General features: G+C 43.3%; 1 protein-coding gene across 1 annotated transcript in view; it reads right to left on the bottom strand.

Moving 5' to 3' along the window:
- Positions 1–15,441, bottom strand: part of chst11 (carbohydrate (chondroitin 4) sulfotransferase 11) — a 158,248-nt gene that overhangs the window by 101,165 nt on the left and 41,642 nt on the right. The window contains exon 2 of the mRNA XM_067999352.1: positions 7,967–8,052. Coding sequence (XP_067855453.1) covers positions 7,967–8,052 — 86 coding nt within the window. The remainder of the gene's footprint in view (positions 1–7,966; positions 8,053–15,441) is intronic.

Raw genomic sequence — 15,441 nt, 5'->3', positions numbered from 1 at the left:
ACGGACAGGAATTCAGTACAAGCCCATTAAACACTTATACCAAAACCCCAATATGTAAATATACCCTAACATCTATAATATATTAAAGGGCTTGCATGTGGCGTGCAATTCCTGCTAGGTGTCACACTTACTTCCTGTAGCACATTCCCTGTCAAACTTTCCCCATTACACTCTTCCAACTCACCATGAGCAAGAAAAAGAAAGAAATACTTGCATTTATATAGCTCTTTTCATGACCTCAGGACGTCCCAAAGCGCATCACAGCCAATGAAGTACTTGTTAAGTGCAGTCACTGTTGTAATGTAGGAAATGCAGCAGCCAATTTGCACACAGCAAGCTCCCACAAACAGCAATGTGATAATGACCAGATAATCTTTTTTTTAGTGATGTTGGTTGAAGGATAAATATTGGCCAGAACACCATGGAGAACTCCCCTACTTTTCTTCGAATAGTGCCATGGGATCATTTATGTCCACCTGAGAGAGCAGATAGGGCCTCGGTTTAACATCCCAACTGAAAGATGGCATCTCTGACAGTGCAGCACTCCCTCAGTACTGTACCGGAGTGTCAGCCTAGATTATGTGCTCAAGTCTCTGGAGCAGGGCTTCACCCCACAACCATCTGACTCAGAGGAGCGAGTGACACCCACTGAGCCACGGTTGACACGAGAGATGAGCTAGTTATGCAGAAAACATAATTACCTCAGAATAAGGGGTCGCCCATTCAGGATGGAAATGAGGAGGAATTTCTTCTCCCAGAGGGTCGTGAATCTTTGGAATTCTTTACCCCAAAAAGCTGTAGAGGCTGAGTCACTGAATACATTCAAGGCTGAGTTAGACAAATTTTTGATCAGCAAGGGAGTCAAAGGATATGGGGAAAGGGCGGGAAAGTGGAGTTGAGGTAAAAATCAGTTCAGCCATGATCTCATTGAATGGCGGAGCAGACTCGAGGGGCCGAATGGCCTACTCCTGCTCCTATCTCTTATGGTTAAAACACTCTGAACTGCACCGGTGAAGGTAACTGGTAACTCAGTCTTGTTAATACATTTAACAGGAATCTTAAACATTCTGTGATGGTGCTTCACACGTTATTTCTGTTTAGCACCAAAAGTTGAGTGTACAGTTATCAGAAAGAAAGGAAGTGCATTACATTGCTCTTTGCCAATGAGATTCTCAACACATTACTGACAAAGCTGGTTGCTGATAAAGCCAGCAGAGTGTGGTCGGAGCATTTGAGGAAATAATAAGTTCTGCATTTTTAAAACCCACAGAAAGTGCAAAAAGCCACAGATAATGTGTAACTAGCTCACTTTACTTCCAGACGATGTACAGTATTATCAACGTTATTTTACTAGTTTTCAACCACTATTAAATGTCAGCTTGGTCAGCAACTTTGGCCTCTAAATCAGATGCTTGTGGGCTGAAGCCCCGTTTCTTGAGTACACGGCCTAGGCTGAGGCTTCAGGACTAAGGGAGTCCTGCACTGTTGGAGGTGTTGTCTTTAAACCAACACCACCAAAAATAAATGTATTGGTCATTCATTACACTGCTGTTTGTGGCACCTTTTACATGCATCATGACTGCTGTGTTCACCTACATAACAACAGTGTCTGGACTTCACATAGTAATGCATTGTACGTGAAGTGCTTTGGGATATCCTGAGAGCTGTGATACACTGCTTTAGAAATGAAAATATATCTTTCTTCCTTTTTAGTAGCAAACCCAACTAGCCTCGTGTTTACACTATTAAAAACAAGTTTCTACGGTCTCATTGGTAAAGTTGAAGGTATGGTTTTTCACTTCTCTCCCCTTCTCTTCTGAAGGCGACGTCTCATGTGGAAGATACGTCCACAGGTAACAGAACTTCTCTGGTACCTTGCCCACTTCAAGTCTGAAACTAGACGGCGAATGTTTCGAGCCATTTCACCGTGAGGGGCATTGCACCCAAGTCCAATCCTGTTCTTATCCAAACATCCACATGCTGACTTTCCATCAGGGACCAATGGACAATGATCAGGAGCGGGAAACCTGCCCAATTTCTTGACCTTCTCCGGAGTGCTGAGAACAATTGCAGCATCCCACTGCTACGCCAACACAAATTAGACACTGAACCTGACATTTCAGTGTGCGTGGCTCAGTGCCAGCGTATCTACATAATGAGCCATTGGGAAGCCCTTTTGATGGATTTCACAATAATCTATATTTCTGATCCATTGTATCATCCACGTTATAGAAACTGCAGAGGATCACATTGAAAGAAAGTTTAATTGCATTAATTGTGTTGACTAAAATCATTTTTGTCAGCAAACCTTTTAGGACATTCTCTACAATCACTCTACTGGAGCCTATTAAAACCTCTAGAATCACTACTGGCCTAACGTTTGACACGTTCTCAGAAGAGGCAACACTCAATAGTGAAAAAGCAGACACGACATGCTAGAAAGTGGTTTTGGCCTCTTTTCGGGCACATAACCAGTGGCACACACGGAGCATGGGCCCCAACCAGGCTGGCCCGAGGTCCAATTTCAGGCTGGCTTCGGGCCTAAGGTAAGTCTTGGGAGGGAGGGGTGGAGCGGCGGGGCGGGGTGGGGGGCTGTTCACGAGTACCGTGGAGTCGGGGGAAGCATTGCTGCTCCTCCTGGCTCCAAAGGAACGTCTTTTTGAATTCGTTTTTTTATTTTAAAAAACCGACACGTTTGGTGGCAGTGGCTGCTTAGGCCGCAGGGGGCGTTGATGAATCCTCAGCGGAGAAGGCCCGTCGCCTGCTGCACTCCTCGCTACCCCATTTGGCGGAGGGGTCCTATAACAGGGGTCAAGCCCCTCACTGTAAGGGGCCTAAAACTGTTTTAGGCGGCAACCGGGGCCCCGTGAAAAACCATCAGTTTCTCGCCGGGCGAGTTAAGGTGAAAATTACCCCCAGCCTGACAGCACAGAGATGGTCATCAGGTCAAAGAAAGTGTTGGGGAGATGGAACTGAGTGCTGTCAGCATACATATGGAAGCTGACCGTGTGCTTACTTCATGAGGCGTTGGGGCCTATTTAAGGGGTCACTGTGAATGGCAATTTTTTTTGGCAAGAAAGGAGGACATTATCTTGGGAAATTTATAGTCCAACTGAAGATAACAAACGCATGAGGATGATATCATAAAAAGAAAAAAAGAGGGACTTGCATTCATATAGCACCTTTCACGACCTCAGGATGTCCCAAAGCACTTTACGGCCAATGAAGTACTTGTGAAGTGTAGTCACTGTTGTAATGTAGGAAAGGCAGCAGCCAATTTGCGCACAGCAAGATCCCACAAACAGCATTGAGATAACGATCAGGTCATTCGTTTTTTAGTGATGTTAGTTGAGGGGTGAATGTTGACAGGACACCGGGGCAAACTCCCCTATTCTTCTTCGAAACAGTGCCATGGGATCTTTTACGTCCACCTGGGAGGGCAGACGGGGCCTCGGTTTAACATCTCATCCAAAAGGTTTATGTCATGTCGTCTCATGTCAGAACAATTTGACCAAAAATGCAGAGCTTTATACGACAATAACGCAAAGCAGTACACCTCCTTTAAAGAATGCCTTTCCTTTAATATCGCGCCCAAAAGTTTACCTAAAAAGGAACAGTGCAGGATTGTGTTTATTTTTCCCATTTAGGCTCTCAGTGACAATCGACTGCATTTCACAGATAAAACTGCAAAGCCACGTCGCACTGGATTAAGTGAAACGTTCAGCACAGAATTCCAACTCGATGGCTCGTGTCTCCTGCAGATTGTCGAGGTCGTACTTCGGCCAAGCACTTTTCCAGGATTTTAAAAAAAACTTCAAATGACAAAGTCAGAACGTGAAGCCGGTTCGTTAGAAAAGCAGAGGAATGCGCTAAAAGGTGAGACCCATTCATCCCGAACTTAAATATAGGTCAAGAAGGATGTGGAGCGGTTGCACTGACCCTGTAGAGTCTCAATCTGTAGGTGGTGAGGAAGTGTCAACGCAGCGTCAAAATATTCTTTGAACAGTAGATAGAATCATAGAATCATAGAAAGGCTACAGCACAAAAGGAGGCCATTCAGCCCATCAAGTCTGCGCCGGCTCTATGCAAGAGCAATCCAGCTGGTCCCACTCCCCCGCCCTTTCCCCGTAGCCCTGCAATTTTTTCCTTTCAAGTACTTATCCAGTTCCCTTTTGAAGGCCATGATTGAATCTGCCTCCACCATCCCCTCGGGCAGTGCATTCCAGATCCCAACCACTCGCTGTGTAAAAAAGTTTCTCCTCATCTCACCTTTGCTTCTTTTGCCAATCACCTTAAATCTATGTCCTCTGGTCCTTGTCCCTTCCGCCAATGGGAACAGTTTCTCTCTATCTACTCTGTTTAGACCCTTCATGATTTTGAATACCTCTATCAAATCTCCTCTCAACCTCTCTGTTCCAAGGAGAACAATCCCAGCTTCTCCAATCTATCCATGTAACTAAAGTCCCTCATCCCTGGAATCATTCCAGTAAATCTCTTCTGCACCCTCTCTAAGGCCTTCACATCTTTCCTAAAGTGCAGTGCCCAGAACTGGTCACAATACTCCAGTTGTGGCCGAACCAATGTTTTATAAAGGTTCATCATGACTTCCATACTTTTGTACTCTATGCCTCTATTTATGAAGCCCAGGGTCCCATATGCTTTTTTAACCACTTTCTCAACCTGCCCTGCCACCTTCAACGATTTGTGCAAATCAACCCCCAGATCTCTCTGTTCCTGTACCCCTTTTAGAGTTGTGCCCTCTAGCTTATATTGCCTCTTCTCGTTCTTCTTACTGAAATGTATCACTTCGCATTTTTCTGCGTTAAATTTCATCAGCCACGTGTCTGCCCATTCCACCAGCCTGTCTATATCCTCTTGAAGTCTCCTCACTGTTTACTACCCTTCCAAGTTTTGTGTCATCTGCAAATTTTGAAATTGTGCCCTGTACACCCAAGTCCAAGCTGTTAATATATATCAAAAAAAGCAGTGGTCCCAGCACTGACCCCTGGGGAACACCACTGCACACCTCCCTCCAGTCCAAAAAACCAACATTCGCCACTACTCTCTGTTTCCTGTCCCTTAGCCAGTTCTGTATCCATGTTGCTACTGCCCCCTTTATTCCATGGGCTGCAATCTTGATGATAAGCTACCGTGCGGCACTTTTCAAACGCCTTTTGAAAGTCCATATACACCACATCAACTGCATTGCCCTCATCGACCCTCTCTGTTACCTCATCAAAAAACTCTATCAGGTTAGTTAAACACGATTTGCCTTTAATAAATCCATGCTGGCTTTCCCTAATCAATCCACACTCGTCCAAGTGACTGTTAATTCTGTCCCGGATTATCGTTTCTAAAAGTTTCTCCACCACTGAGGTTCAACTGACTAGCATATAGTTGCTGGGTTTATCCTTACACCCTTTTTTGAACAAGGGTGTAACATTTGCAATTCTCCAGCCCTTTGGCACCACCCCCATATCTACAGATGTTTGGAAGATTATGGCCAGTACATCCGCAATTTCCCCCCTTACTTCTCTCAGCAACCTAGGATGCATCCCATCCGGACCGGGTGACTTATCTACTTTAAGTACAGCTAGCCTTTCAGGTACCTCTTCTTTATCAATTTTTAGCCCATCCAGTATCTCAACTATATCTTCCTTTACTGAGACTCTGGCAGCATCTTCTTCCTTGGTAAAGACAGGTCTATATTCAAGGTGGACAACTGCCTTCTGGAACAGAAAGCACAGCTAATTGCGCAGGAATTCCAGATGCATTGGACTCAACAGTAAGGGAAAGACGCCGCTTAAGAATTGTGTCAGCTTTTCCACTCCCACTCTGACCTCTCTGTCCTCAGCCTCCGACACTATTCCAATGAAGCCCAATGGAAACTTGAGGAACAGTACCTCATTTTTCGTTTAAACACTTTACAACCTTACGGACTCAACACTGATTTCAATAACTTCAGATCATAACCACTGCCTGCATTTTTTCGGACAGCAGGTGCTGGTAATGATTCTGTTGTTACCATTTCCAGCTCCTCTAGACCTATCTTTTGTCTTTTTACTTGTCCCATTACCACCCTCCTTGCCTTGCACCATCATCCATTTGTCATTTAATCACTCTTCCCCTCCACCCTATCACAGACCTTCCCTTTTGTTCTTTCTTTCCCTCCCCTTCCTCCCCCCTCCCCACCTTCCCCTGGCTCTGTACTTGCTTAAAAACTGTTAAATCTTTAACTTATTCCACTTCTGACGACAGGTCATTGATCTGAAACGTTAATTCTCTTTCTTTCTCCACAAATGCTGCCTGACTTGCTGAGTATTTCTAGCATTTTCTGTTCTTATTTCAGCTTTTCCACTGTTGACCCCTCTGTAAATTGTACGACAAACCTACCAAGTCTCACACCCTTGTATTCGGATAAATGTTTTTTTTCTAAATCAAAACAATGGGCCAGATCCTGCTGGAAAAATAATGGCGTGTTAACGACGCAAGCTGTTATTGATGTGCAGATCGGCCAGTGCGTTCAGGGGATTAAGAGATACGCCCAGAGTTGCAAATTTCCAGAACTTCCTGGTCGATTTATGCCGCTCCGCTGTTTACTTTGCACAAACAGCATCTCGCATTTGTGCATTAAATGCCCATTAAACTCACCGCATAAGGTTAGGGCTGGAACATAACAGCGGAAGTACCTTTTTAATGACGTGATAATGCAGTGCCAATCAACCTCTCCGGCCCAGAATGGGAAAAATTTAAACTCTTCAATCTCATTCCTGCATGTAGTAAGTTGTTGTTATGAGATTTTAAAAATGTAAAATTATAAATTTTTGCATTTTTTTCTTACTTTTCCTTTCTCGCTCTTTTTTTTCTCTCTTTCTTAATCCAACCTTTCTTTCCCTCTCTTTATTTCTCTTTCTGGTCCTGATTTGACTTTAATTCATCCTCCTTCTCAGTCCTTCCTCTGTTTCTTTCTTAAACCCTAAATCTCATTGGTTAAGGAGATAGACTGTTGGTCCCATCGTTCAGGAAGGTCCCCGATGACCCGTTGCCCTCGCTGCGCCGTAATCAGCTCGCACTTAAAAGCAAGTTACGGCGCAAAGTAATTTTCGAGCTGAAGGGTGTAGAAAAAAGTCTAACTAACTAACGAAGGCAGTGAGATCCGGTCCAATGTATAACGATTGGTGTGCCTCATCATAAAAGGTGTTGCAACCTTTCACATTAAAGCATAATGTCCAATTTACACCCATTGAGACATCATGCTTTGCATCTCAGTCAGATGCTGTGCAGTTACAACATATTCTTTGTTCTTTTCTTAATTTCAGATTTTTTTTTTAACCTCATGAATGCTCACTGGTAGTAAAACGCTATCACTTTGGCACCTGTGAGGTTCAAAAGCAAATACCTCACAGCAAGAGAAACAAGCCTTAGCTTGTGAGAATAACAAGGATTATTGCGTCTTTTAAATCCTATCGCCCAACCTTTCATTTCCTTTTCATTTGCTAAGACGGCAGAGGATTCTCTCTGTGGCTTATAACGAGGGGAATGCAGGTGAGCTTTCGGTTTTGAAATAACCAAAAAATTCCACACTCCTGTAGCCTACAAAAGATCAGATTACTTTAACTTTGGACGCTGCACATATCGGGTTTTTGCAAAGCGCTGCATAAAATCCAACAAGAACAAAGCATGTTGTGGTAACCAGGAACAAAGAGCTTTCCTCAATTTGTGAAACTCCCTACATGTAGGTTCATGGCAGTACAAACCTTTTCAAAAATCCCTCCAGGATCTTTTGTATAATCCCAGTAGCCAGAACAAAGCAGTCTCTGAGTCTGAGATTTTTGAGTCTCCTGGCGCATTGCCACCTTTCAAATTGGGGATTTCCTAAATTGGCAAATTGTTGCTCATGTGTGCAAATTTAGAGTGAATCGGCCCCTACTGGTGTGCGCGCGTGCATGGGTCACATGCTACTGACCTGGGTTGGGTTGTAGAGTTCCTGTAGCGGGCTCCGCGATCCTTTCCTGCAGCAGATGTCCACTCCAAATGGCGTCCGGCGCATCACTGCAACACAAAAGGGAACAGATAGAAGTTTAAAACAAGCAGTCCATCTGTCATTAAATTGTTGGTAGCACTCTCGCCTCTGAATCAGAAGGTTCAAGTCCCACTCCAGAGACTTGAGCATAAAATGTAGGCTGACGCTCTGGGGCAATACTGAGAGGAGTGCTGCACTGTCGGAGGTGCCATCTTTCAGATGAAACATTAAACCAAGACCTCGTCTGCCCTCTCGGGTGGACGTAAAAGATTTTGAAGAAAAGCAGGGGAGTTCTCCCTGGTGTCCTGGCCAATATTGATCCCTCAACCAACACCACTAAAACAAGTCATTATCACTTTGCTGTTTGTGGGATCTTGCTGTGCGCAAATTGGCTGCCGTGTTTCCTACATTACAACAGCGACTACACTTCAAAGGTACTTCATTGGCTGTAAAGCGCTTTGGGATGTCCTGAGGTCATGAAAAGCGACATATAAATGCAAGTCTTTCTCTTTTCCAATCACTGAAATATTTATATATCTGTGTGTAGAATGGCAAGAGAGGTGATTAGTGTTCAAATATCCAAGTGCAGATTGCTGAGCCAGTGGGTAGCTTCGAAAGTGGCTTGGTGCAAGTCTGAAATGCTGCCAGCAAACCATCGAGGCGGACACTGATTTACGACACGGTCCATAGTTTGCGACCGGTGCCCGCAGTCACGTTGTGCGTCGTCTCTCAATTCCCACAGGTGCATGGAGTGACCCCTATCTGCCACGCGATGTTCTGAAACGGTTGAATATGGACCATATTTTCCAGTGTGGGTCCAAGTCTGGGAGTTCTATTGTGGGGTCGGCAATCAGGTGTACGTTTGGGACATTAGCGCCATCCCAGAACTTTTTTAACCATGGGGATAATATTGACGTTCTTTGGGCCAAATAGAGGTTTAGAGGCTTGTCACTTGCTTTGGTTATTTCGGGTTCATTAATACTACAAATGTCACATTGGTGTGAAGCAGTTTCACTTTGCACCAGCAATGCTGATGTAAGGAAAGAGTTAATCAGATTATCTTGAAGCCTGCTAATGTTATACTGCTATTGATTCCTCTTTTACGTTGTAGTAATGTTAACCTTTAACCTTTGCCTGTTAAGCAGGGAAGTCTAAGTCAATTTAAAGTACCACCGGGCTATTGAACCGGGGCTGACCTCAAAGCAATGGTCAGTTTAGTCACTTCAGTAAACCTAATTAAAAGTCAAGCCAGTGCATACTGACATTTAATCAGTTGCTAACAAGAACAGTTAGTTCTACAAAAGAAAAACATCTGATTAAGCAGGAGATTGGTAGAAAACGGTACTGTATCAAAGTCTTATAATTAAAAGTTTCACTTGGTGGGATAGCAATTAGATGTAACAAGAGTGAAACTATCGATAAGATTACAAAATAGGGGAGTTGTTCCGGTCTACGGAAGAACTTGTTAAGACTAAAGTTATTGATAACGGACAAGCTCATTATAACACACCTTATATGCAGTTGTATTTTAACTTTTATATAATTATGTAACGAGGAATTGTGTGGATTGTCACGTGGAGGAAGAGAAATGTATTAAGGTGGTAGTTTGTAACGAGCATTTGGATTGGTAAAGACCTAAGATACTGAGCTCAGAACTGTAACATGTTTGAATCCCCAACCAACCATCTTCAGGTCTGGTTGTAAGTACAATAAATGTATGTTTACGTACAATTACATGTACTGTACGCTTAATAAATCTATGACACCTGATAGTCAATGTTTAGAACTGTACTGATTTGAGGAGTCAATTATAAATGAGATCACCTATCCTGTAACACTGATGTGGTGTAAATATGGCCTGAATTCAGAGTCAGAATCAGAAGTGGAGGAGGGAGTTTCACTTGGCTTTATTTCAGAATCAGTTTAGGTCTTAACACACGACTTACACTACACAAGTTTAGTGTTAGTACAAAACCGAAAACTCTTTGCACCAACACACAACTTGTAGTGTAAGTGCACCTGTAATCATCTGAACATCACAATCCTCTTTGAAAATCAAAGAACTAACCTGCAAAGAATCATAATTAACTGCCAGATTCCTTTATCTCTTATTGGTCTTTTTAATTTTTAAAAAAATCAATCAGTGCTGTTGACATCATGAGAGAAACTGGCTTGGTATAAGAGAGTGGAATTACCAGATGCAGCTGAAATGCTAAGATTGCTGAAGCATCTTGAGTTAATGACCGTATCTCTGCTGATGTTATTTCTGCTCCCTCAAACTCTCTGACTCAGTAATCCCTTTAAACATTTTCCTCGATGATGTTGCCACAGAAATCCCTGTCTGAACATGACTTTTCATGAAAAAAAAATCAACAAAAATGGGAATAAAACCATATGTTGATACATCATAATCCTGTAACTGATTCTTAAAGAGTCCCATATGTCAAGATTGGCTCCTTGACGACTTACTTATTTCATCCTCCGATAAAGCTGTTCTTCCTCGGAAGTATTACAAGTAATTTAAAAAGACTCAGGATATGGGTATCATACCACTTGGAAAATTGTTTCTACTAAATATAAGATCTGTAGAAGTTTTATTGCGTTTAGTTTCTGAAATGGGGGAGGGGAGGTGAAGGACACTGAGAGACTCCTGTTTGGCCACTAGCACAGCTACACTACATATAACACTGTGAAGCGATGCGCTTGGGACCACAAAGAAGTCAAACAAATTGCAATGTTCAGAACTGCTTTTGTAACACAATTGATTTTTCTATGAAATGGATTAGCATTAGTTAAATAAGAACCGAGAAATATATTAAAGAATGTTCTCCTTAGGGAAGGTTAAGGGGAGATTTGATAGAGGTGTTCAAAATTATGAGGGGTTTTGATAGAGTAAATAAGGAGAAACTGTTTTCACTGGCAGGAGGGTCGGTAACCAGAGGACACAGATTTAAGGTAATTGGCAAATGAACCAGAGGGGAGATGAGGAAAATTTTTTTTACGCAGTTTTATGATCTGGAATGCACTGCCTGAAAAGGGTGGTGGAAGCAGATTCAATAGTAACTTTCAAAAGGAAATTGTGTAAATACTTGAAAAGGAAAAATCTGCAGGGCTATGGGGAAAGAGCAAGGGAGTAGGGCTAAATTGGATAGCTCTTTCAAAGATTTGGCACAGACACGATGGGCCGAATGGCCTCTATCTGTGCTGTATGATTCTATGAAACTATCCATAAATTGGGTATTCTTCACAGGAATGTTAATATTTAATAAATTAAATTCAAAGCACAGTAGCACTGTTGCTATCTCATGGACTTTGACGGTGAATGGGCTGAGCAGACAGCACTTGCTTATCGTCCCCTCCAATCTGTAACGTGACCCCATTAAATCCAGCATTCCAGTGACAGACTCAATAGGCTAAACATTGTGTTCATCACTCGAGAGTGAGAGCCTGGAGAAAGCTGAGGGGAGACTAGACCATTCTGCAGTATTAAGGAACTGATCCCTAATTATTGTCTTTGCAAAAAAAAACACAGCATTAAAAGGAAACATTCAATTAAAAAAAAAGCACACATTTCCTGTAATGCTGCAAGATGCTATAACAGTGACGATATCTGAAAATCTTTAGAGAATATGTCACTGAACATTTAAACAGCGTCTGTCACCTAGGTAAATCTCACTGTCAAGTAATCGACTATGATTGCAATATTCTGTGATTATATTCTACAATAGAATTGTTTGCTTAAAGGCATTAACGCTGCAACATACAAAACTAAAGAATGGTGTTTCTTGCTATCTTTGCCACATTCTGCACACAGTAGGATTTTTGTTCATGAAATCATCTGTAATGACTGCTGTGTTTGCCCTGCAGTATTCACTCCAGTTTCTAGCTATGACAGCAACTCCTTGTCTAGCAATTATTAGCTGCAAGAAATAGCGTTGACAGATTATCCAGCACTAAAAGTCTCCACCAATCTACATATTTTAAAGCTGGTGTCAAATAATGCGCGGAAACCATGCTGTGCTCGACTAATCCAATTGTAGGTGCTGTGGATCTTGGAGAGAGGAACAAATTCCCGAGGCGGTGCAGTCAATTTAGAAATAGAAAATTGAACAATAAAGGAAAATGGAAAAGGAAAGAATCAGCAGCAGCAGGTGGATGAGGTGCCTGCAGCATGCCATAGTCACAAGCAAAACATCGTCAAAATGGAGACAGACGGGAGCAAAAAATTCCATTGTTCAGCATGAATACTAAGAAGTCGCAAGATTGCAAAAAGCCAGCAGTGGATTCCAGCGACTTTTAGAATAGACTTATCGTATTGTCATATTCCAAGTTCATTGGACCCATTTTCGGGTAATATGGAAATTGTACCACAATTAAAACAATTCTTTTCAGGCGATTCTGTGCATTACCACGCTTGTATTTATAAAGCGCTTTTAACATGGTACAATGTCTCAAGGCGCTTCACAGGAGTGTTATCGGACATAATTTGACACCGAGCCGCATAAGGAGGTATTAGGACAGGTGGTCACGGAGGTAAAAGGTGTAGAGAGAGGTGGAGAGGTTTAGGGAGGGAATTCCAGACCGTAAGGCATGACCGCCAGTGGCGGGGCGAAGGAAGTCAGGCATGCACAAGAGGCCAGAATTGGAGGAACGCGGAGATCTTGGAGGTTTGTAAGGCTGGAGGAGGTTACATGCCATTGAAGATTTGTAAGATAGCTGGGAGAGTGGGGGGAAGGGGGGGGGAAGTGGGAGGGGAGTGGGAGGATTTTTAGCTTCCATCTGAAACGGGCACAATGTCGGCCGAGCAGCCGCGATGCCCGCCTGCAGCCAGCGTGAGAGGCCCAAACCTAAACATCTGAGTGTAGCCAGTGAGCTGTGGGCACGAAACGGGCACTTCGCTGCAGCTCACCGGTAGTGGGCGGGCAGGACTTCAGCCGGGTCTCTCGCTGAGCCGGCCTGCGGGTCAAGCCTGGGGGTGGGGGGGGGGGGAGGGGGTGCGGGGATCAAGCACAGGCCAGCAGCGGGAACCAGGAGATGATCTGCGATTAGGTTAGACAGCTCCAGTTAAAAAGCCAGCACTGGCACAGGCCCAATGGGCTGAATGGCCTCCTTCTGTGATGTTATTTCTCATTCCATGAGAAAGGACTTAAGGGTTGGGATTTATAATACATAATGCTAGAATTAATATGAAATATACAAAGTATGTTCCAGTAATGCAGTACGCAGACCTGCGTTACATTGCTTGTAATATAAAGCACTGTTGTAGTTGTTGTCTGTAGGGGGTGATTTTCCAAGTATGTGCTGGAGGAAGGGAATTTCTGTTATTCCCAGGCGGCGGGTGAGGTCTCCCATGGCCAACTATAATTGCACTTAAATCCTTGATCCACAGCTCCACATATTGTTTAAGGATGAGTGTTACCGTGGTTCACATTCACTCAACTCTACATTTGAGACTTTATTGATCGATCTAAGTAAGTAGATGGAACGGATGAAATGACCACTTGCCTCTTGACCCTAAGCAGCTCTTGAGTGGCACTTACACAAGTACAAACCCCAACAGCAAAATGGGCAGTGGGGATTCACAAACATTCTTAAGCTGGAACTCCTGACATACAATCGTGAACAGAATGCTTTGCTAACTGCCAGAAATCAGTATTGAAAGAACAGAAAGAACTCGCATTTAAACAGCGCCTTTCATGACCTCAGGACTTCCCAAAGCGCTTTACAGCCAATGGAGTACTTTAGAAAAGATAGATAGCTTTTTGGCAACCAAAGGTATTAAGGGATATGGGCCAAAGGCAGGTATATGGAGTTAGATCACAGATCAGCCATGATCTTATCAAATGGCGGAGCAGGCTCGATGGGCTGAATGGCCTACTCCTGTTCCTATATTCCTATGTTCCTAGAAGTCACTATTGTAATGTAGGAAAAGCGGCAGCCAATTTGCGCACAACAAGGTCCCACAAACAACAAAGTGATAATGACCAGGTCATCTGTTTTTTTTAAGTGATGTTGGTTGAGGGATAAATATTGGCCAGGACACCGGGGAGAACTCCCCTGCACTTCTTCAAAATAGTGCCACGGGGTCTTCTACATCCACCTGAGAGGGCAGACATGGCCTCGGTTTAACGTCCCATCTGAAAGACAGCACCTCTGACAATGCAGCACTCCCCCAGTATTGCGCTGAAGTGTCAGCCTAGATTATATGTTCAAGCCTCTGGAGTGGGGCTTATTAATTCATAGATATTCATATCTACTGGAGCTTTGTGGGAAGTAATGAGTTTAATTCAGCAAACCTGCCACATAAAATCCTTAATCACATCAGACTATTCCTGGACCATCCCATATGTTCTACCAGAACCTTGGGAAATCAAAACAGGATGCGCCATGCCACACAGAAAGGCTAAATCCCTTGCTTGCCGTGTTTGAAGCTCGGGAATGTTATTATTCTGTAATCAACTTTTGTCTCAGTGACTCTGTGTGTAGAGGGATTATCTGGGAAACTGACTTAAGAGTAGCAACAGCTCCTCACATCCACAGCAAATCCTCTTGGCAGTTTTATAAAGGATGTGTTGCCAGTAGCTCTGGTGTATGAGAATCATGATTCAACCCTGGAGGCTTTATGCAGCTTGCGTTTTGAAATTAGATGAGGACGCAATGAAAAATAGATCATAAAAAAATAATAATTTGGCCACACAGATAAATGGAGCTATGCACAAGGTGACAAATATTTATCTCTAGCTTAGTAATAGAACCGGTCTTGGTCAAATTTTGAGACGATGAATATCAATTATTTATGAATTAGACCTGCTCCCAGTTCATCAACAGAAACACCAAGACACACTTTTATAAATAGTAAATGATCTTTACAAGGGGGCATAAGGGGTCGGCCATTTAAGACTGAGATGAGGAGGAATTTCTTCACTCAGAGGATTGTGAATCTTTGGAATTCTCTACCCCAGAGGGCTGCAGATTCTCAGTCATTGAATATGTTCAAGGATGCGATAGATAGATTTTTGGACTCTGGGGGAATCAAGGGATATGGGGATCGGGTGGGAAAGTGGAGGTCGAAGATCAGCCATGATCTTATTAAATGACGGAGCAGGCTCGAGGGGCCGTATGGCCTACTCCTGCTCTTATTTCTTATGTTTTCAAGGTGTGCTTATTTTAAGCAGTGATCCATTTTCTGATCCAATCTGAATCTGTGAGCAGATATTTTTCTCCCCCTCCTACCCCCCCGCCCCCGCATCTGAATTTAAGACCCAGGCAAAATTAGAGTGCGCTTAGAATTATAGAATATTACGGCACAGAAAAGGCCATTTGGCTCATTGGGTCTGTGTTGGCACTTTTTCTCCATGTGAGTCATCTAGTTTAATCCCACTCTCCTGCTCGCTTTCGATACCTTTTAATATTCCTCT

This window comes from Heptranchias perlo, chromosome 18 (genome assembly GCF_035084215.1).
Source record: "Heptranchias perlo isolate sHepPer1 chromosome 18, sHepPer1.hap1, whole genome shotgun sequence".
In the NCBI taxonomy this organism is placed as follows: domain Eukaryota; kingdom Metazoa; phylum Chordata; class Chondrichthyes; order Hexanchiformes; family Hexanchidae; genus Heptranchias; species Heptranchias perlo.
This window is presented reverse-complemented; position numbering and strand designations above follow the sequence as displayed.